The sequence below is a fragment of the Wyeomyia smithii genome, chromosome 2, assembly GCF_029784165.1.
Source record: "Wyeomyia smithii strain HCP4-BCI-WySm-NY-G18 chromosome 2, ASM2978416v1, whole genome shotgun sequence".
NCBI classification, from domain to species: Eukaryota; Metazoa; Arthropoda; class Insecta; order Diptera; family Culicidae; genus Wyeomyia; species Wyeomyia smithii.
The window spans coordinates 158247435-158271161 of record NC_073695.1 but is presented as its reverse complement, the minus strand read 5'-3'; the positions used below and the strand labels follow the sequence as shown (position 1 = coordinate 158271161).

General features: G+C 41.0%; 1 protein-coding gene across 7 annotated transcripts in view; it reads right to left on the bottom strand.

Moving 5' to 3' along the window:
* The window catches only part of LOC129721825 (uncharacterized), a 669416-nt gene that overhangs the window by 247229 nt on the left and 398460 nt on the right, over positions 1 to 23727 (bottom strand). Inside the window, exon 4 of one of the 7 annotated variants that reach the window (XM_055674852.1) lies at positions 11600 to 11717. The exons of the other annotated variants lie outside the window; for them this stretch is intronic. Within the exon in view, the coding sequence (XP_055530827.1) occupies positions 11664 to 11717 (54 nt within the window). The 3' untranslated portion in view covers positions 11600 to 11663. Of the gene's footprint in view, positions 1 to 11599; positions 11718 to 23727 lie in introns of those variants that run through there. 7 annotated transcript variants of the gene reach the window in all.

The following is a 23727-nucleotide window of genomic DNA, read 5'->3' as shown; positions in this document are numbered from 1 at the left end:
TTACGAGATCGTAGTCAATAAAGTACGTCAAAAATATAGCATTTTTCGCCTGAGACAAACACTCTCAAAAATCCGTCGCAACTGCCAATGGTGCAAAAACAGAGATGCTACTCCTGTACCACCGGAAATGGCTGATCTTTCGCCGGCTAGACTATCTGTCTATACTCGGCCATTTGCTTATGTTGGGGTCGACTACTTTGGTCCAATCGAGGTACTCGTGGGTCGCAAAATCGAGAAGAGATGGGGAGTTTTATTTATCTGTTTGACGACAATAGCCGTTCATGTTGAAGTAGCTCACACTCTAACAACAAGCTCATGCATAATGGCAATTAAAAACTTTATGGCACGAAAGGGTACGCCTGTTAGCTTCTAGAGCGACCAAGGCACCAACTTTGTGGGTGCTAATCGAACGCCACAACAGTTATATCAGGCTGTTAACCAAGAATAGTTAATGCGTGAACCCCTTCAACAGCGTGGCAATTTAATCCACCGCACAGTGGGGAATCGCTGGCCATCAGCCAAAAAAAATTTTTTCGTTAGCTGTTTCATAATATTTTTCCGTTATTGCTATAACATTCAAGTGTCTAAATCCAAAATTTGGGCGCAATATGATAAAGTTTGAATTTTTTATGCTTTTTCAAAGCTTGGCAAATTGACGTTTTTTGTCTTTTTCTTGAAAAAAAGTACATTACTTTGAAACGCTCTGTAGCTTCAATGATAGCTTGGATTTTTTTGACGTCAAAGGAAAAGTTGTTGTAAATATTGTGCAAAACAAACCCTTTTCATTAGATATTGTAAAATTTGGTCATAGTAGGCCTGACACTAGAAAAAATTAAAAAAAAAAGTGATTTTTTGTAGAAAAGTAGCTTAAAAGTTTAGTTGCCGCAGTTTGCCACGGTTGTGACTACATTAAAAATTTAGGTAAAAACGTAAGCTTTCAAATGCATACTGTCCGCTGCTGCGCAAAACTGCGCAAATTGTCACTTTAGTGAAAAAAGCGATAGCAGATTTTTTAGTTTTTATTTTTGAAGTTGAAATTTCATCCAGAATTAATTTTAATCATAACCATGATAACCCATTAACGAAAATTTATGATACCGTACTCAATCCGTAAGGATAAAATATAAATTCGGGCAATAATCACAAAATTTATCAATGACAAGTTATAAAATAAGTGTTAAACAAGAAAACAGTACACAAATCTGAAATTTTAATTATCTTCAAATTTATTACTTTCTGCAAGCTTAAAATCATGAAATTCGTTGAACTGATTGGAGTGTCAAATATTAGCAGCAAATTCATACCATCAAACTCCGGCCAACAATAGCCCGTTTGAAGATTGCTTTTGCTTCGCACTCGTTTGCATACAATAGTAAAACACACATTTTGCTTCATGAGAAAAAAACAAAGAACAGTCGTCGCCCTCCGCTTCTTTTCGTATTCATTTAGAACGTTGTGTCATTCCAGTGTCTTAGTTTTCAAATTCATAAATTCGTTGAATTTTATTATGTTCCTGCATTAACGCCCTACCACTTCCTGTTAGGATCTACAGATGGATCCAAACCGTTGACAACGATCGAATCTGACAATGCAGCGCTACGACGTAGCTGGCCGACTTCTCAGTGGTTAGCTAATCTCTTTTGGAAACGTTGGATCAAAGACTATCTGCCCGAAATAACTCGGCGTTCTAAGTGGTACGAAGAGGTGAAACCTCTGCAAGAAGGGGGCATAATGGTCATCGTGGATCATGAGCATCCTAGAAATTGTTGGCCAAAAGGAAAAGTAATTGGGGTATCCAGCAGCGGAGGTCAAACCCGCAGGGCAACTGTTCAGACCGCTAACGGAGTGTACGAGCGACCGACCGTTAAACTGGCGGTGTTGGACGTACGGCGCGAGTAGAAGTAAGCTGGAGCCGGAAGACATGATCCGCATACCGGAGGGCAGTGTTACGTCAGAGATGAAACGCCCCTAGAAGTCACAACACCTCTGGAGCCGCTGTCTACATTATCGACGGCTGATCGGACGTGGCCTGTCATCGGATGGGATCAAGGGAACTTGCGTGTCATCTTAGGGATGATCCATTAATGATGTCACGCAAAATTTGGAAAAAATTAACCCCCTTCCTTGTCACAAGCTGTCACAACTTCCTTGACCCCCCCTTAATTACGTCACGTTTTTAACCCCCCCCCCCTGTTTTGGTAATAATTGATTGAAAATCGAGAAATTTGTTAGGAATGTATTTTTTCTTAATAAGAACGATTTTACTGAAAGAAAAAATCACAGGAGGGTTGTGTGCAAAGCCACGACCGCAAGGTTGAAGTAGAATACTTTTACAAGGAAGATAACCCGGTTGCTTGCGTGTCAGTCTTTTTTCTAGTAAATAAACGAACGTAAATTTTTCGAACGATGTGAAATGATATAACTGGAAAAATAGGCGTGACTTTATTATTTCCAGTTATACCATTCTACAACGTTCGAAAAGAATTTATTTCGTCTATCATAATACTAATGTACGAAAAATACATCTCATTCATTCTGGCCCCCATTATCTTCAGTTCCTACAGATTTTCTCAGTTTCGAAACACGGATGTACAAAAACGATTTCTTGTGGACATTCTGTCGAGCCGGACCGATAGGGCTCTCATTGAGGCAACATAATAGCATGTATTGTGTCGTGTTGCGCGGCTTGGAAGAAGAAAATGTTCCCGTCCCCGTGTCGCATGGATGCAGATTGTTGCGTGTTTGATGGTCACCAATGAAAAAGGCCGATTGCTGCAATTGAAATTTTCATTCAATTATTGCATAAATGCTTCATGGTTAGATGTACCCGCTGCAACTGCTACGCTATCCGTAGCCATACCACAGTTGTGGCCGCTATACGCTGCCATTGGTATCCGCTGCCTCTGCATCAGCTGACCCAGCTGCTATCGATACTGAGATCCGCTACAACTAGTGCGCCATCCATTGCTATGCCACATCTGTGGCCGCTATCCGTTATCGCTGGTATCCACTGCACTGCTACTGCTGCTGCTAAGGGATGACTGCTGTTGTCGCTGTTTCGAACTCATAGAAGAATCATAGAAGATTTTCCAATCTATTGCTGCAAGACCGAAGGAAATCCATCGAATAATAACCGATTTATTAGCATTTGAAATTGGACATATTTTTCACTTTTTTCGGTTTTAGATTTTCATTTCACATCCCTATGTAGCCGAACTTCCCGAGAGAAGTATTCTACTTCAAAACTGAAACTAAAAGGAAAAGAAGATTATAGAAGATAACTAGAAAGCGTTTAGTTCTAAGTCCAAGGATGCTGTCGATGGAGTCGCATATCGACGACATAGAAAGCCGAGACAGTAACTGCAGCATCATTGCTGATTTTTGAATATTTATTTCCTCTTCTTCAATCAATTCGCAATCCAAATCTTCTCCACATGTTACAATAGCCAAGCATTTTTATTTACGTTTTGTATTTATTGATTGGATTGAGAGACACTAAAAATTAATGAAATTGCGCTGTCATTCATAAACGAACATGTACGGTAAAACAGAATCAATTTTGATAAGTAAATTTGAACTGTCAAATTTAGGTGGCCGGCAATGTAGATTCACGGTATGGAGAGGGCTACTGTCGGTAACGTAGTTTTTGATAACCGTTGGTAGCAATTGTAGGGAAGGTGTAGTTTAGCCGAGACACATCATCTACCAAACCATATTTGTGAAAAGCTTAGCCAAAGACACGATTACATGCAAATCAACCGATCCCTCTCAGCCCAATATTTTAATGCTTCTTGCCCCGTTATAAAAGGGCATTCCACCATCATAGTTTCCTCTTACTTACTGTCGATCAACCCAATAGCAAGTGTCACGGCCGGTCACCAAATTAATTATTGAGTAATTGTAAAATTCTAGTAGTTAGTGTAATAAAGTTTAGATAGTTCAATAAATGTTAGAGTGTAAAATCTGTTTGAGCTAATAAATTAGCAGTTGTGTAGAACAAAATTCGTGTAGTGAGTGCTTGAATAAAAAGAACTATTCGCATACTGACGCTCTGGTGTGAAGTTAGGCAACAAGCTCGACTGGATAGGGAGAGCGCAATTTTATTCCACTAGAATTCGGGATTCGCGTCGGAGCCGCGGAATATCGCTATATCGGAGGTCACAACATTTATCTAAAGCAAATCTTAAGCAAAAAAAGGGATCGTAGAACTATAAATAAACTATAAATAAATAGAACTATAAATAAATATCATAAATAGTTCTGAGTTAAACTCTGTGGTTAGGTATGTGACTTTTTTATTTATTTATTTTTTGAGTTTAAATGTGATGTCACACTCAAGCTAACCCCCCTTCCCCCATATGTCACAAAATGTCACAATAATTGAAACCCCCTCCTCCCCCTAAACGCGTGACATCATTAATGGATGGTCCCTTAGCAAGTGATCTTGGCGAGTGTCACCTTGGTGAGTTAGGAGGATCCAGCAAGTTTGTGCACAATTTTAAAATAATTTGCATTTTTTCTACTTAATATAATAAAAATTCATTCACTTAATAATTAAAGTTCGGGTAAGGAATTATACATAAAATTATTAATACAAACAATTTAACCAACCAAAAAACCCTGTGGTGGTTTAAAATTCAGAAACATCCATTCAGCTAGTTTAAGCAACAGTTATAGAAACAAATCATACTTTCCACAATTATACTTTAGTCAAAGAAGATTTTTCAATCTTTACAGATGGTATTTTAGAAAGAGCTTTTCTTATATCATACAAATCCAATATCGATTACGAATATTGGCTATTAAATTTTAGCGTTAATCAATACCTGTTACAATACCAATTCAAGACACAATAGACGAAGCATATATCATACCGTAAAGATGTGAAATAGTTAAGAATACGAACCATTTTTAAATTTCTGAAGATGTGGTAGTCTTCGCGCAGGAATTCAAACCGGGGGCTTTCTGCGGGAACACTATTATATCACAGAACAACCCATTGATTGAAATAATGAACACCTCAAATACACTAGTATATATACGTAAACTAGATATTAAACCCATCGTGAAACTTTTGAAAGAATTCAATTTTTGAAAAATAAAACAGAAATTTCGAAAAATAAAAGACACATCGAAATACTGAAAAACATCGATAAGGCAAGTGTACCAACTTACGCTAGAGAACAATTGAAAAGTTTAATTGCGAAACACGAATATATTTTTTGCTTGAAAGACGAACTGCTCTCGGTTAACAGTTTTTATACACAAAATATCAACACTAGTGACAAAGTTCCAGTGTACCGTGGAATGGGGTGAAATTGATCAGTGGGGTGAAATTGATCACCTGAAAATTCGTGATAAAAAATACTAATCAAAAGATATTGCTCTTACAAAACTAGGCAATGTTAACGTGTCCTTAAACACAACTTTTGCATGATTCACATACCTGTCAAAGTTAACCCTTGCATGCCCGGTGCAATTTTTCATATTTTCGAAAAATTCTTATAACTCAGTTAAAACTCAATCAAATTTAATCAAAAAAGTTTCCAAATAACAAAAAAAAGTATTGAATTTACCCAAAGTAATCTTAGTTGAGGGTTAATTACGTTAAATTTGGAGAAGTGAGTAAAGTTTGATAAAAGCTCAAAAAATGTTATTTTCAACAATGATCATTCCATACCTTTAAAGAAATACTGATGAATTCGCAGGAAACCACAAAGATTATATTTTCAGAGCTAGTTTTTGAGCTTTTGCAACAAACCGAATTGAAATCGGTCTAACGACCATCAAATAGGAGCCAATTTAGCAACAAGCAGCTCGTGAACCAAGATAAACAAATTTTAACCTAAAATATCGTTATTTTCGTTTGCAAACTATCATTCATTCATCTTTAGCATATCGAAAAACAAGCACATTGCCAAAATAATGTATGGATTTCAAAGGTGATCTATTTCACCCCAATTTACCTCATGGTACACACTTAGATTTTTTCACCGAGTACGGTAAACCGCTTTACCGAGATTTCAACAGCTGAGAACTCGGTAAAAATCTCAGTAGAATATCAGATTACCGAGCTTCTGGAAAATAATATTATGACAACTGTCAACTTTTAACGAGTATCTCGGAATATTTTACCAGGAAGTAAAACCGAAACTCGGTTGAAGTTACTGAGCGCTCAGAATTTTTATCAGAAATTGTGCTGTAATTTTTTATAAGAACATCGGTAAAACATCGACGAATCCGGTGAAAATCACTGAAAATCGGAATAAATGAAATTTCTTTCCAGAATAATTAATTTATTGTTATTATTTCCTGAAAATTTGAGGAGATCGAAGCAAGCTGTGATCAAGAACGGACGTGAAAATGTTTCTCGTCGGAATTTTTCATCGTTTTTTCAAGTTTTTATAAGTTATATATTTTTTATCTGGAAAAGGAATGTGTCTACGTTTATTGAATGAAGGCCGCTGTTGTTTCGGTGGGAATTCCGAGTGTTTGATTTGAATCGCGATGAAGTGTTCCGAGGGTTGTCGAGTACGGTTGGGGATAGTGCAATAATGTCGACGTATTTTATTTAGCCTTCCCGTCGCGTAATCGTTATATTTTAAGTGCAAAGGGTGGAGTAAAAGGTAATACGAAATGTGGCGGTTTCGTATTATCGGTGAGAGTGACGTCAATGTTGAAATCCGTGAAAGATTCGTGCAATTTTGTGGCTAATTTGTGAGAGCTGCATTTCTTTTTCGGTGGCGGAGCACGTTTCCCGCTAGCCCTTGCCTTGTCATAAGTGTGTGTGAGTAAGTGCAAGGTGAACAAGGAATAGCGAGAGAAGTGCGAGTGCAGGATGACCGTTGCTCTTGCGTGCGACACTTTCTCGCACTAGCGTGATGGTTCAGAGAGGACGCGGGAATTAAAGGATAAGTGTTAGTGTTAGTGACGTTTTGCCTGTGTTTTTTGTTTGATTTGCATGGCAAAAGGGAAGCAATGTTTTTTTTTTTTGTTTTTTTTTTCTCTGCTTTCATTTTGAGCAGTTTTATGCCCTTGTTTTATGATTTTCCTAGCTTTTGAGTAAATACTGAAACACATAGACAATTTTTAATTTAATTAGGGTAGGGAACGGCTTAAGCAGTAGCGCCTATTTCAATCAGTCGAAGAAAACAGGCCTCAAACTCCTGCATTTTGTTCAATATCGACAATTTCAATGATGGAAACAAAATCTCTGATTGTCTAGCTGTCTTACGAATATAAGAAATACCGCTAATCACAATGAAATCTGTGAACAATTGTAAATGAAATAAATCGACCTATATTGCAGCCATTCAGGAGCCACTTCGGGTGCTGAAAAAAAAACGCCTGCAAAACAGATGGAAACTGCTTAAAATAGGTTCGGGGTGATTGGAATAGCGTCCCTCGATTGGTAACTTTGATTGATGATTGTTAAAGTTTGCTAACTTAGTTTTACAATCTGAAAACAAGTTCTGACAGAGAAAACGATAGCGAACATATTGATATACTACTGTCTGAATACACAGGCGGTTCCTAAAGCTGCTTAGAATATGTTCCCTACCCTAAGTAGAAATCTTGTCGGTCAGCATGGCAAATAAATTTTGATTGCGATTGTTTTGGCATTTTGTTGAATCTAATTAGTGCTCGGTCTTGTTAGACATGCATATTTGCATTTTTTAAATTTTCTAGCTATGAATGCATGAAACTTTGCCAGTTTTTCATACTCAGTAGGTATCTTCGCTTCATTATTCAAGAAGTAAGTGGTAATCAACGCGAAATACCGTGTCTCCGCGTATGCGTCGGTAAGAGGGAATAGAGCGGTCGCGCAGAACTTTCCGGGGTAAACGTGTTTTCGGCCCAGGTGAGCTTTGCTCAACTATGGATTTTCGGTGTGTTGTGACTGCCGAGGTGTACCAAACCATTTATTCGCAGACTGTCCACCCGTAGGTTCTATTTCAGCATGCAGTGATTCGGAGTAGGTTCCGTTCGTTCGATAAATATCGTAAATAATTAATCGCGACAAAACATCGTAATTAATCGCCACCAAATATCGCAATTATATGCAATTAATATCAGGATTATACGCGACTCGTCTGTCAACGCACACATCCTTCTTTTTCTTTCTTTTTTCGTTCGTTTCAAACGGCGATGGCCAAGCAAATAGGCCGTTTTTGAAGTTCTCTTGCTGACCGCTTGCAGTATGTGTTGAGGGCCTATATATTCACTTTTTTCTTGTTTTCGGTTAATGCATATCTGGTTGCTTCGTAACATTGTGTAGTCAGCTGAGATAAATCAATGAGAGATACGTTTCGGTAGTTGCAGATTGACTTCATAAACAGATTTTCGAATATTTGAGTCTGTCTTGATTTGATTAGGTCCGGTTTCCTTGCGTGCGCATTATTTTTGCGGTGTTACATCATCAACCGGAATGAGTTCGAATCGCGTTATGATTTCCGTAAAAGATATAATGAACTCGTACACGCGATATTTGGTATTATGAACCCGGTATTAGAACTCAGCGCATCGTTTACCAAAACGAAATCTGCTGCAAACCTTACCCTTTTCTCCAACATCCCAGTGATTTCTCGTGGAAGTGCAGAGGTGTTCTCGGCTTCCAATAAAGCGAGTATCACGTCAACATATTCCTATACACACTCCTTCTTTGACCTGCATTCGGATGCCGGCGCTGGTATTGCCTAATATAAAGATTAAGGTCACCAGTTTTTACACATTGAGGATGAATGTTAATCCCAAGCATCATCTATTGGTTCTCTGTGTAATTACAGCTGATCTGGCAATAACGGAGTAGCAACCGCGGGCGGTCAATCATGCTCATGCTCATGCTCATGTTATTATTTCCTGAAAATTTGATTTATTGCAATAATGATAGAATGAGAAAACTGATCCAAAACGGAATGATTACCTGAACATTTTATGCAGCTATGTTTACTGCATAGAACGAGTGAATTTCTCACCAATTGTACATAATTTATCAACATTGAATACCAATGCCTTAATGCATAAAAAAAATGCTTATCATTAGGAATACAGTTTATGGCAAAAACATTAAAGCACTTACAAAACCTTAGGAAAGCAGTCACTGCTTCACATCCAACGGAAATGTTATGCCCAGTTTGTATGTGTCTATTTTCCTGAGAATAACAAATAACTTTTAGCAAAAAATGTACTTACTCAATATGTTAGTTAATCTCAATATTACAGATTCTTCCTCCCGGTTGATTAAACGCAAGATCTCCTCCATTTCAACAACACTCGAATTAAACAATTGAAACGCGTGTGAAGCAAATAGAATTTTAGCGCAAGTTTTTTGACCGTTGTGTTTTTGTTGCAATCGCACTTGAATATGCTTAACGAAATCTCGGTAAAAGAAAAACTGGTTACAAAGATTCGGTAGATAATTTTACTGAACTCGGAGATTTGTTATTTTACAGTTTATCTCGGTAATTCACTTTACGATATTCCGGTAAACATGTTTGATTTTCGATATATCAGTAAAAAATAACTGAACTACGGTAAAATGAAAACATTTTCAAGTATTTCGGTATTTCGTTTTACCGAGGCCACATTATACGATCAAGTGTGTACCTTATAGAATTATCGAATTTATTTCATGAAGTAGACGATAGAAATTTCACCAATAACCATAAAGGTTTACTTTAGCACATACCAGTACTTGTTTTAAAATTATACTGTGGGGCCATCCACATACCACGTGGACAGATTTTTTACGATTTCGACCCCCCCCCCCCCTCCTTCTTCGTGGACAACTGTCCATATAAATTCTAAAAAAATTGTATGGACCGTGGACATTAGCCAACCCCCCCCCCCCCCCCCAAAAAGCTGTCCACGTGGTATGTGGATGACTCCTATTTCAGGAAAAATGTACATGAAGCTAGTTAACTGGAAATTGTTATAAAAATTGATCAAATTCACCCTGTTCCATGGTACATACCAAATTACAAAATGATACATTCCCATAGTGAAGAGATTGGAAGACAGGTGAAGCAAATGCTTAATGAAAAAATAATTGAACCATCATTATCACCATTTAATAATCCAATTCTGTTAGGGACCATACTTGAATGACGTAGCATTTATTTATATGATAATAATCAGCCGCAAAATCTGCCCCTTTTTTTCTAAACCCGAACACGAAAAAACTGTTAGTGTGTGTCCTGAAACACGCGTTATTCTGACAGCTCAGTTATCTGGAATCTCGGTAAGAGCGTTTTTGTTCGACGAAATCTCGGTTAAATAATGTCAGGTTTCCGAGATTCGGTATCTTAGTTTACTGAACTCGGAAGTTTTCGGTTTCATGGATTTTTTCGGTAAACAAATTTACGATATTGCGGTAAATACGTTGAGTTTCCGATTTCTCAGTAATTTTTTTACCGAACAACGGTAAACTAAAATATTTTCAAGTAGTTCGGTAATTTGTCTGACAGAACTTAACGGACTGTTTTTAATGATTCGGTATCTAGTCCTGTGGAGAATGATCTTGGAGTTCCACAGGGAAGTGTATTAGGGCCCCTTTTATTCATTATGTATATAAATGACATGCGACGAGTTTTACGTTTTTGTGATACCAATCTTTTTGCCGACGACACCGTATTATTCATTGCAGCTAGGAATGTAGAAGAAGCCGTTTCACACTTGAACGAAGATTTACGTTCTCTAAACAGATGGCTGAAGTATAAGCAATTGAAATTAAATATAGATAAAACTTAATATATGATTTTCTCGCGCACCGTTGTAAATGACGATGTCTCTGTTTTGATTGATGATGAGGCAATTGGTCGCGTTCGGGAGATTAAATATCTTGGCATGATTATTGATGACAACCTAAAGTTCAACGCTCACATTGACAATGTCATCAAGAAAATTGCCAAAAAGTATGGAATTATATGCCGTTTGAAAAACGAATTAACGATTAGTAGTAAAATACAGCTATACAAGTCAATCATCTCTCCACATTTGGATTTTTGCCCTACCTTGTTGTTTTTGGCCAATAACACACAGTTATTGAGGTTACAACGTTTGCAGAATAGAATAATGCGTTTGATTTAAAATTGTAATAGATTAACTTCCTCTGCTTTTATGTTGGACGCTTTTCAATGGTTATCCGTGAAGCAAAGAATTGTTTATTTGTCTATGGTGTTCATTTTTAAAATAATTAATGGATTGCTACCTCAATATTTGTGTGATCGCATAGAAAGAGGAAGAGATTTTCATAGATATAATACTAGAAACGCGGATGAAATAAGAACACCTTTCTTTCTAACAAGAGCTTTACAAAATTCATTGTTTTATAAAGGTAAAAATTTTTTTAATTCGATGCCAAGACATGTTAAACGTGCACCAACGCTTGCGGAGTTCAAGAGACAATGTATTTCACACGTGAAAGTTTCTGTTGTACAGAACGAAAATTAAAACTTTTATAAAATGACGAGAGTTTATCTGACAAAGATTAAACAACGGATTTATTTTGGATGAACTATTTATTTTTGGAACCTATCTATTTATTTATTGTTTTATTGAAGCATGTAACTGACGAAGTTTTTACGAACGGATCTGATTGTGTTGTAAAATTTTATTCATATTTTATATTAGATCTTTTTTAATATGTAATAAATTAACAAAAACTACTGTGTTCGTCGCGGTGGTGATGATGGATTTTTTCCTCTATATTGTTGTAGCTGTAAAAAATAATAGAAAGTGACTACATAAGTTTGAGCCTCGCGCGCGGAATTCAGATATAAATGGATTCTTCAACAATGCTTAGAGAAAAATCATGAAGTTGTTGTGGTTAGTCTGGCTGAAGGTCATGAAAACCCTGTGCTAGTTTTGTGTAGCTCTATAGCTCTTCACATTTTTACCGATGTGAATCAAGTTACCAGTTTTTGAAGAAGTTTATATCTGGGAGTAAAATCAGTTCGTTTTTTTTGTATAACTGATTTAAATGTGACTATATTAATTATCTATAGATAAATCGTCCAGCTCAATCCTTTGTAGGGGTATGTGGCGGGACCATCATCATCAACGATATAGCTTGCTCCGAGCTCTTTACACGGGAATACCGTGTCTATGTACCCGCTAGAGATGTGGAGATCGACGGTGTCGTGACCGATTCGAGTCTGTCCGTCGAGTGCATTCTGGAAAGTGCTACCGGGTACTTCAAAAACAGCGAATGCCCTGGTGTGAAGGTACTCGACTGCAAGCAATTGCGGTCGGTATCGCTCGTCGGTGGCAAAAAAGTTTACACTCCATCAGACTCGTTTCGAGTTACGTTCGCCGGGTCTGCACTACCAAGCCACATCTCGATCCACCGGGTTCGTCTACCTGTGAGGCTCTACGTACCCCGCGTCATGAACTGCCTGAATTGCAAGCAGTTAGGCCATACAGCCGCCTACTGCTGCAATAAGGCACGTTGTGGCAAGTGTGGGGAGAATCATGCGGAAGATTCTTGCAGTGTTAACGCTGAAAAGTGTATTCACTGCGGGGAAAATCTGCATGAGCTCTCGACATGTGCGGTGTACATGCAGCGCAGGGATAAAATAAAACGGTCTCTCAAAGAGCGTTCTAAGCGTTCCTACGCTGACAAACTGAAGAAGACCGTTACCACTTCTCCCGTTACTTCGAACCCCTTCGATCTGTTGTCCTCTGATGAAACCGATTCTGACGATTCACCAGCGGGAACATCCTACGCCAATCCTGGGGAGTCTAGAAAGAGGAAAAATATTTCCTCTCCTAAACTTCCCCGAAAAGGTCCTAAGATTTCCCAGAGTGAAATGAATGATACAAACAAACTTAAAAGTGCAGCGGAAAAACCGAAGCAAACCCCTCCTGGGCTTGCCAATTTAAAGTCCCAGAAGGAGTTCCCAGAACTTCCTGGAACATCTAAAACCCCAGTTGTTCCTTTTGCACATCCAGTTGATAAATCAAATGCTGGACTGGTGAAATTTTCTGGCATTGTGGACTGGATTTTTGAAACTTTCAATGTACCCGATCCAATTAAAGTTTTTCTTACAGCATTTCTCCCAACAGTTAGAACATTTTTGAAGCAGTTGACTGCTCAATGGCCCTCCCTTGCAGCGATTGTATCCTTCGATGCCTAATTCATCTGCGTATATGAAGGATTCTATCTCTGTCTTACAGTGGAATTGTAGAAGTATTTTACCAAAAATTGATTCACTTAAAGTTTTGATAAATAAAAACAAATGCGATGCATTTTCCCTTTGCGAAACTTAGCTTACTTCGAACATCGATCTTAACTTCTGTAACCTGTGCGGTTGCAATTTCAGCATCGAGTGTAAAATTTATCTAATTTTGGGTACCGCTGCAAGAGCGTGTTCACGTGAAAATAACCCTTATTATGGGTACTTTTGCGAGGGAGTATTAGTGAAAATTAGCCGCACTTGAACACCCCCGCAGCAGCGTGTACCCAACATGACAACTGTCACCACTTGTGCTGAATAGGGTTCACATAAGTTTGTTTATTTTCGTTCAAAATCGTTCGGTTTTTTGTTTGTGGACGATATTGTCGCGTTAGTGAGGTTCGATAATATTTTTGTCATGTTTGTGAAATAATTGTTAGGGATAGGCCTATCTATTGTCCTCTAGCTGCGAAAAAGTGGTGCTGAATCCAGTCTCGGCGGGTATGTTGTGGTCGGCAGCCATCGCGGGATGATCAGTTTAGCCTCGATCACGGTAGGACACACACGTCGCGTTTTGTTATTGTTTAATAAGTGCGCGTTTACTGTTTTATATTTACAGTTTGTGTTTTTGATTTGTGTCCCGCGTAGTTGCAGCGAAGGTTGTTCCGCTGCTACGTGAAGACCAGCGAAGGTTGTTCCGCTAGCCCGTGATTCGAGTGTTTGTGTTTGGTGTTTGCTCGCCGAGTAGGGTAAGCTACGCTATTGGCTACCCCCGGCTAAGTGCCAAGGAGCAAAAGAAGAACACCTCCCGCCGAAGACCGTCATCGCAGCGGAATCCGCAGCCGGACACCTCAACCGGACGGACAACGACCACCATGGGCAACCATCCCCACCAGCGACAGCAAAGAGGAAATACGGAATTAACGCGATAAGTTTTTGTTTATTTATTTTGTTTATTTTTTTCCTTCTTAGTGTTCTAGCAAAGATCCGAAAGTCCGTTAGAGGTATCTGGCCGCCCTGCAAGGGTTTCGCCGGGCAAATTTTAGTGTGTACAGGGTGACCCCCTGTTACAATTGGCGCACAGCGCAAAAACCGCACTGAAAAAATATTTTTCTAAGGAAAAATATTTTTTTCCTTTTGAGTGTGGGTACCTCTATCAAAAATCGGATTTTTGCTAGAATTTTTGTTACGCAAGTGGTGAGGTTACTTCCGCAATATTGTTCGCTGTCTTATAGTTTATTTATTTATTATTGTTATTTATATATTTAATTAGATATTCCTTATATATACATTTATTTATTTTTGTTATCTGAATCGGTGATTGCGTTGGTTTTGGTGGAACTGCCGAGTTGTAGAAAGCTTGAGTCTTTCCCAGTCAAGGTGGTTGCCAACCCTAAAATTTTAATCCGATTCAAAACATTTTTTTTTTAATTCTCAAATACCTGAAATATAAGGGAATCGTTAGTGGGCGAAAAAAATAATACAAAGTTTCATACCGTGTCAATATTTAATGCTTTGTGCCTTTGAGTTCTTTTCCAAGAACATCGAGAGAATGGCGATGATTGTAGAAGAGCTCAACAGAGCTTATTTGTTGATGCGGGTCGACCATTTGCATTTCGACGAGCTCGATTTTGAGTTGAGCTCGCGGAATGTTGTCGTCTCGGCTGATTCGGATCCATCTGGGGTTCAGCGGCAGCGTCGTTTACGGGGATTGTTGGCCGAAGAACAGTCTTCTCCGGTGGAACGCTTGCGCGTGTTTCATGGGGATGCTGCTGAAGAAATGGAGATCTGCCTTGGGAAGTTGAGTTCCATTAAGGAAGATCTCCGTTATAGATGCCCAAACAAGGAGGTTTACCGAACAAAGTTACTCCATCTGGGGTCTCGACTCCAGATAATCCAAAAATATACAGCAGGGGAGGTCAACCAGGAAATTTTGGGTTTGTTGGCGGAAGTTGCTGCGACATATCAAGAACATTTTGATTTGTCGGCAGTGCTTCCTCCAATTGAAAATACTGGGCAAGGTGGAGCAGGTTTGGGAGATTTGCTGGGCACGATCGTGCCACCAACACGAACGGCACCCATTTCCCCGCAAAGTGTAGGATCTGGTCCGCTCGTAGGAGAAGATGTTGGGTCTGTCTTGAGCGAGTTAAGGGACGAGATACGACTCTTACGTCAGCAATCCCAAAAGGATAGAGCCCTAGCGGCTGAGAGGTCTGATAGCCTTTTGAAAGCTACTCAGACGCTAATGGGTGGGATTACTTCACTGAACACGATTGCTTCAGTTTTAAGAAAGACGATTCAAGAAGTTGTCTCACTTCGTGAATGCGTCAGTGAACTTCGGGTGCTGGTACATTCTAAACCAGCTGGCGTTCCCGAGATTGATCTGCAGACCGATCTGGACGAAAGACGTGAAACGGACGAAATCGACGAGCCAGTAGAACCGGAAGTACATGATCCACCACTGGCGCCCACATTGAACCAAACCGTGGCGAAAAAGTTACTTCTGGACTTGCTGAAAGATCGATGTCCGTCACTTCCGATTGAGAACACGAAACCAGCTTTACCAGTCATTCAATCTCAGGCCCCAAAACACCATAATGGAAGGTCAAGCCCGACAGGTGGGCGTTTTCCTTTGCCCAATCATACGGGTAATGAAATACCATTCTGCTCGGGCTACCATTACAATCGTCGACCACAGCGGGTTTTCGATTGAAAAATCGAGAAATACGCTGGGACAGATGATGGGCTAGGACTGAATGAATTTATGGACTCCGTTGAAAATTATGCTCAGTGCGAGCAAATTTCAGAGGAGGAGATGTTCAATTCTGCAATGCACCTACTCACTGACAATGCTTTTACTTGGTATCGGGCTATGAGATAGCAGAACAGGCTTTACAACTGGAACCATTTGGTTTGTGAGCTTAAGGCAAATTTCGTTCATCCGGAACTTGACGCCGCTCTCAAATTAGAGGTTTCCCAGCGCCTGCAGATGCGAAACGAGTGTTTCCTGGATTATTTCCAGCAAATGGAAAAAATATTCCGTGCTATGACGGTTCCCATGACACCGAGCGAAAAACTCGACGTGCTCAAGCGGAACCTCAGGCCGAACTATAAGCAAGTTTTAATTTCAAAGCCAGTGAGTACGCTTGCAGAATTGATGACTTTAGGTAAATCGATTGATGCGTACAAAACACCGATTTACCGAAAAGTGTTCGGTTCTCAAAAGGAAGTCGCTGCTTATTCGGTAAATCCACCAATAAACACCTCGAAAAAGGACCAACAAAACAGAAAGGGAGGTGGTTCGAATAACAGCCACGCTGAAACCAAAACATTTTGGAGCAAAAATTCCCAAAAGGATAATTTTGCTTCCAAAACGCCGTCTGAAAACACGAAGAAAAAGCCAGGTGTTCAGACGGAGAAGAATCTTGTCGAGAGAAATTCGAAACCGGAATCCAAACAAAAACCGGTGATTTGTCTCGACTATCTGGTGGAGTAGCATCGACCTCCTAGTCTCGGAGTCTGTTACAACTGCGGTGGTACTGGACACGAGCATGAGGCGTGTAGAAATCCTAGACGAGTCTTCTGTATTTTGTGTGGGTTCAAGGGTTTCGATGTCTCTCGCTGTCCCTACTGTTTAAAAAACGGGATTCGTACCAACTAAAGTCGCAGTTGTGTAAGGATGTGCGCCCCATAGAAAGCCTAAAATCAGACCCCCAAATTTACAACAGTTTCCGACCAGCTCATGATGAGGATTATCGTGATCCGTTGTTTGTTGAAACCATCATCCTCGATGATCCGTCGGATAATCGTCCTTTCGTTTTTGTCGCAGTATACGGCCATTCCTTCAAGGCTTTGCTCGACAGTGGTAGTAATGCCACCATTATCACCAAAAAGTTGTACCGAAAGTTTTCCAAAAGTCCATTGAAAGGTTTGGAAAGGCCAGTTGAACTTCGTTCGGCAAACGGACAGACCTTACCGATCCTTGGACAAATATATCTTCCGCACACTTTCCAAAACAAGACAAAGGTTATTTGCACCCTTGTAGTGGAGCAATTAACAGTTTCTTCAATACTCGGTATAAACTTTTGGCGCGCCTTTGGAATAACACCCGAGTTGCAAACTTGTGCTCTGTTGAACTCAGGTTCGGAACGGGACGAAGAAGTAGATATTGATGCTCCGAGTGAGTCTATACTTACTCCGGAACAGATGGCCTGTATCGAACAGGTTAAGACCTGTTTTCAGGCTGTAGTGCCCGGAAAATTGAATACGACCTCGCTAACAGACCACAGGATCGTAATTAAGGAAGAATTTCAAAGTGCCGCGCCTGTTTGTCGATATCCTTATAAAATGAGCCCTAGAAAACTGTCTAAAGTCTGGGAAGAAGTCGACCGTTGGCGTTCTATGGGTATTATTGAAGAGTCAGATTCCGATTGGTCTTTGAATATTGTCGCTGTGACCAAACCAGACGACTCTATTCGGCTTTGTCTAGATGCCCGGCCTCTTTATGAGCGTACAGTACGTGATGCATACCCTCTGCCGCACTTTAGGAAGCTTGCCTAAAGCCAAGTACCTGTCTACTATAGACTTAAAGGAGGCTTTTCTCCAGGTTCCTTTGGCTAAGGGCAGTCGTAAGTTTACTGCTTTCAGTGTGCCCGGCAGGGGTATGTTCCAATTTACTCGTCTACCCTTCGGTTTCGTTAACAGCCCTGCCACTTTGGCACGTCTGATGGACCAGGTGTTAGGACGAGGAAAACTGGAACCGTACGTCTTCGTTTACCTCGATGATATCATCGTGGTAAGCGAAACGTTCGAGCATCACCTACACCTGCTCAAAGAGGTGGCCAAATGTCTAGCCAAAGCCAATCTGACGATTAACCTGGCTAAATCCCGTTTTGAGGTTCCAGAGTTAAAATTTCTTGGCTATTTGTTGAATCAGGAAGGTTTAAAGGTCAATCCTGACAAAATTCAGCCGATACTCGATTACGAGCGGCCGGTGACGGTTACTAAACTGCGCCGATTCCTTGGAATGTGCGGTTACTACCGGCGTTTCATTGATCGGTTTAGTGAGGTAACCGCACCTTTGACAGACCTCTTGAAAACAAAGGCCAAGGATATTGGCTGGAACTCCGAAGCAGAACTCGCGTTCCTGAAGGTAGAGGAACTTTTAGTCACTCCTCCAGTGCTTGTGCCGCCAGATTTTTTGAAGGAATTTATTCTGCAGACAGTGATGTCGTGGCTGTTCTGGTGCAACAACATCCAGAGGGGAAAAAGTGGTAGCCTATTTTTCACATAAGCTAACCACTCCCCAACGGAATTACCACGCTACCGAAAAGGAAGGTCTGGCGGTGATTATGGCGGTTGAACACTTCCGAGGTTACTTGGAAGGTTATCATTTTCGACTTGTCACTGATTCATCAGCCATTACCTGGATACTGAAGACCAAATGGAAAACCAGTTCGCGCCTGAGTCGGTGGAGTTTGGAACTACAACTCTACGACATGTCCATTGAGCACCGGAAAGGTAAGGACAATGTCGTTCCGGATGCCTTATCCCGGGCTGTAGCAGCCATTTCGGCATTGTCCACTTCAGACTGGTATTGTTCCATGAAGTCTAAAGTTTCAGATAATCCTGATGATGACCCTGACTTTAAAGTTGAAGATGGTAAACTTTTCAAATACGTGGCCTCGAAAAGTGTACCATTCGACTCTCGGTTTAGTTGGAAATTGGTCCCAACCCCCGAGTGTCGAGAAGAAATCGTGCAGCGTACTCACGATGAATTGCTTCATGTGGGATACGATAAAACGATTCACGAGGGTCAAAAACGCTATTTTTGGCCTCGTATGGGACCAGAAGTTCGCGAATATATTCGCCAATGTGGGACCTGCAAAGAGTTAAAAAGCACCATTTACCTCAGTCCAACCAGAAATGGGTCAGTCACGCACAACCGGTGCACCGTGGCAGATGATTTCGGTGGACTACATAGGCCCACTTCCTCGAAGCAAACGGGGCAATCAACACTTGCTAGTCGTCCTCGACGTCTTCAGCAAGTACGTAATGTTGAACCCCGTTCGCAAAATTTGCAGCGCCTCACTTTGTGCGACCCTTCGCGAACAATGGTTCAACCGCCATGGAAGTCCGGAAATCCTGTTGAGCGATAATGGTTCGACGTTCATCTCTAGAGAATTATGCCGATTCCTAAAAGGAACAAATGTTACACATTGGCTGAGTTCGAGATACCATTCGCAGGCTAACCCGATAGAACGAACGAATCGTTCTATAAATACGGCAATACGCGCGTACGCCCGCACGGACCAGCGCAACTGGGATGCCCGCATCTCTGATGTGGAGCGCATCCTAAATACTACGGTTCATTATTCTACCGGGTTTAGTCCTCATTTCGTCGTCCATGGTTGCGAAATGGCATCAGGGGATGACTACTCCAGGATTTCCGGGGAGGGTGATCTAAAATCAAGACAGGACCAATTAGAGACAATCCGGGGTATTGTGGTTAAAAATCTTAGTAAGGCCTCAGAGGGTGCTCGACAGTAATACAACTGGCGACTTCGCAAATTTGCGAACCCATTCGCAATCGGTCAAATTGTTTACCGACGAAACATGAAGTTGTCGAACGCTCTCGAGCCTTATAACGCTAAAATTGGACCACAATACTTACAATCGGTCAAATTGTTTACCGACGAAACATGAAGTTGTCGAACGCTCTCGAGCCTTATAACGCTAAAATTGGACCACAATACTTACCGGCGAAAGTTCTCGCCAAAAAGGGGTCTTCGTCCTACGAGCTGGTTGATCCTACCGGAAAAAATCTTGGTGTCTGGCCAGCAAATCTTCTCAAACCAGCATAAACTGCTACAATTTTGTACCGGCGGCCTGCTTTTGAACGGATTGTTCATTTGGGAACTTTCCAAGGGCGACCGCCGGATTACATTTGGACTGTCGGTCCATTTATGCGTTGCTTTACCTTCTTCTAGTGAATAGTAAAAAGGGACACACTGCTGTTAGGAGGTTCTTCATTACCTTCGTTAACGTTTTGCGTGCTTCGCACTAGTGGCGGAGTAATGAATCGTTCCACTGAAGTTTTGCTTTCTGTTCCAAAAACAGCCGTGATGGTGTAAATGTTAATTTTTGCCGGAGAAGAATTCCGCGCCTTTTGGGACAACATCCACTCACTGGCACTTGGAAACAGAAAGCAAACAACCGAAAACACATCACTTCGCTTTGTTGGGTGCCATTGATTTAGTTTTCACCCCTCTTCAGCGGGGACTTTTTACAAATTTTTGCCTTGTTTGGGTGTTTATTCTTTGCACAAAACACTTTTCCCCTCTTCTATGGGGATAAACACGCACGCGCAACGTATTTCCGCCGCGAGAAACCGTCGCGAAAACCTGAAAAAATCGCGAAAACCGGAATGTGAACGTCGAGTTTTCATTCCGGTTTGTTTACATAAAATATTCATTGATCATTCCGCATAGGAATGACGTCATCGCCGGTTGACGTCTCCAATCGATGCCGTGCTGCCAGAAACGATAAGATGGATTCGGATTAGAAACTGATCGTTTGTGGTAAGGTAATGTAATGTATGTACGGTGCGGCCGAATGTGGATATGTATGAATGTGCGTCATCGGAACCGAATGTTGTGTATTCGGAGTCTTGCATAATACTGGGGTTTCAGATTTTAACCACCAGGGTGATAAAATTGAATTCCTTAGAGAATATTTTTATTATTTACCGCATTATGCGAGAGACATTCTTTGGTCCCTCTCAAACGTCTCAGTATGGGAGATGCTTTTGAGATGAACAGGGACAGAAAGACATGGTCCAGAATGTTGACGATGACGTGGGCTGGGTGCCAGACGGAGTGCGTGAATGTATGATTGGATATGCATGAGTGAACGAATAAACGTTGGTGTGGTTGAATGAGCAGCGATGTTCTAGAGTTTATTCAAGATGCGAGTCGAATTGCAAATGGCGATTGGAATGAAAGAATATGTTTGAAAGAGAAAATAGAATGAGTGGTTCGGAAATTAACTCTAGCTCAGGTATCGAGTGTTGGCACCGTAAGAACACGAAAGTTGGACAGTCGATGAAAAAACCCGACAACCGTTCCCCTGGGAGTCAGAACCGTACAAAATTAGTACTGGGACTTGCAGTATTTTGGAAAGATGAGTTGTCTTGAAGAATGGATTAGAATTGGATTTCAAGTTCAGGCCTTGATTGGGTCAGATGATAGCTGACTGCTTCTCGCTTTGCGAATGCTTTCAGAATTAGCACTCCACACCAAGACCAAAAAATTTCAACGATTCGGAACTCCGGTCGATTAGTTTTTGGAATTGTTTGCTTGTAAATTACGGAAGGGATGATGATAGCAGATTTTGTACATATTTATTTTTTTATTTGTTTATTTATTTATTTATTAATTTATCTATTTATTTGTTCATTAAATTATTCATTCCCCGTTTATTATTGTTATCGGTGTTAGGTGTTAGGTTAGTAAAAAAATTGTTGTCAATTTTTTTTTCCACTCGGTGTGGGCGAGATTGTAACCTGTGCGGTTGCAATTTCAGCATCGAGTGGAAAATTTATCTAATTTTGGGTACCGCTGCAAGAGCGTGTTCACGTGAAAATAACCCTTATTATGGGTACTTTTGCGAGGGAGTATTAGTGAAAATTAGCCGCACTTGAACATCCCCGCAGCAGCGTGTACCCAACATGACAACTGTCACCACTTGTGCTGAATATGGTTCACATAAGTTTGTTTATTTTCGTTCAAAATCGTTCGGTTTTTGTTTGTGGACGATATTGTCGCGTTAGTTAGGTTCGATAATTTTTTTGTCATGTTTGTGAAATAATTGTTAGGGATAGATAGGCCGGTATTGTCCTCTAGCTGCGAAAAAGTGGTGCTGAATCCAGTCTCGGCGGGTATGTTGTGGTCGGCAGCCATCGCGGGATGATCAGTTTAGCCTCGATCACGGTGGGACACACACGTCGCGTTTTGTTATTGTTTAATAAGTGCGCGTTTACTGTTTTATATTTACAGTTTGTGTTTTTGATTTGTGTCCCGCGTAGTTGCAGCAAAGGTTGTTCCGCTGCTACGTGAAGACCAGCGAAGGTTGTTCCGCTGGCCCGTGATTCGAGTGTTTGTGTTTGGTGTTTGCTCGCCGAGTAGGGTAAGCTACGCTATTGGCTACCCCCGGCTAAGTGCCAAGGAGCAAAAGAAGAACACCTCCCGCCGAAGACCGTCATCGCAGCGGAATCCGCAGCCGGACACTTCAACCGGACGGACAACGACCACCATCGGCAACCATTCCCACCACCGAAAGCAAAGAGGAAATACGGAATTAACACGATAAGTTTTTGTTTATTTATTTTGTTCATTTTTTTCCTTCTTAGTGTTCTAGCAAAGATCCGAAAGTCCGTTAGAGGTATCTGGCCGCCCTGCAAGGGTTTCGCCGGGCAAATTTTAGTGTGTACAGGGTGACCCCCTGTTACACTTCCATGATTTTAATATTATTCGCCTTGATCGAGACACCCCATATGGGGGAGTACTTCTAGGGATTAAGAAGTGCTATTCCTTCTATCGTATTAACCTTCCCTCGATTCCGGGCATTGAAGTTGTCGCATGTCAAATGACAATACAAGGTAAAGAGCTTTGTATTGCCTCAATACATATTCCCCCCAGAGCACAGGTTGGGCAACGGCTGCTCTTTGATTTAATAGAACTTTTTCCCTCGCCACGTTTGATTTTGGGAGACTTTAACTCTCATGGCGTGGCTTGGGGTTCCCCTTCTAATGATAACCGCTCCTCTTTAATCTATAACCTTTGCGATGACCTCGACATGACGATTTTGAACAATGGTGAAATGACACGTGTCCCGAAACCTCCAGCGCGCCCAAGCGCTTTGGATCTATCTTAATGTTCGACGTCGCTACGGTTGGATTGCACATGAAAGGTAATCCTCGATACTCACGGTAGCGACCATTTGCCTATTCTTATATCAATTACTAACGGGTCATCTCGCATGCGACCAATTGACATTCCGTTTGACCTCACACGGAATGTCGATTGGAAGTTATACGAGGAAATGATTTCAAAAGCGGTCGAGTCGATTCAACATCATCCACCACTTGAAGAATACAACCTCCTCGCGGGCTTGATTCTCGACGCCGCGTTGCAAGCCCAAACGAAGAAATACCCCAGCGTAACGATCAAAGAACCGCCTCCCACTCCGTGTGGGACAAAGAGTGCTCCGATGTCTACACGCAAAGATCCGACGCGTTTTTGGCCTTCCAGAAGGGAGGTATACCCGACGACTATATACGGTATTCGGAGCTTAATACCAAGTTTAAAAGCTTGGCTAAAGCAAAGAAACGCGGATATTGGCGTCGGTTCGTAAACGAGACGTCGAGGGAGACATCAATGAGCACTCTTTGGAACACAGCCCGAAGAATGCGGAATCGCGTAACGGTCAACAAAAGCGAGGAGTCTTCAAGTAGGTGGATATATGATTTTGCCAGGAAAATATGTCCGGACTC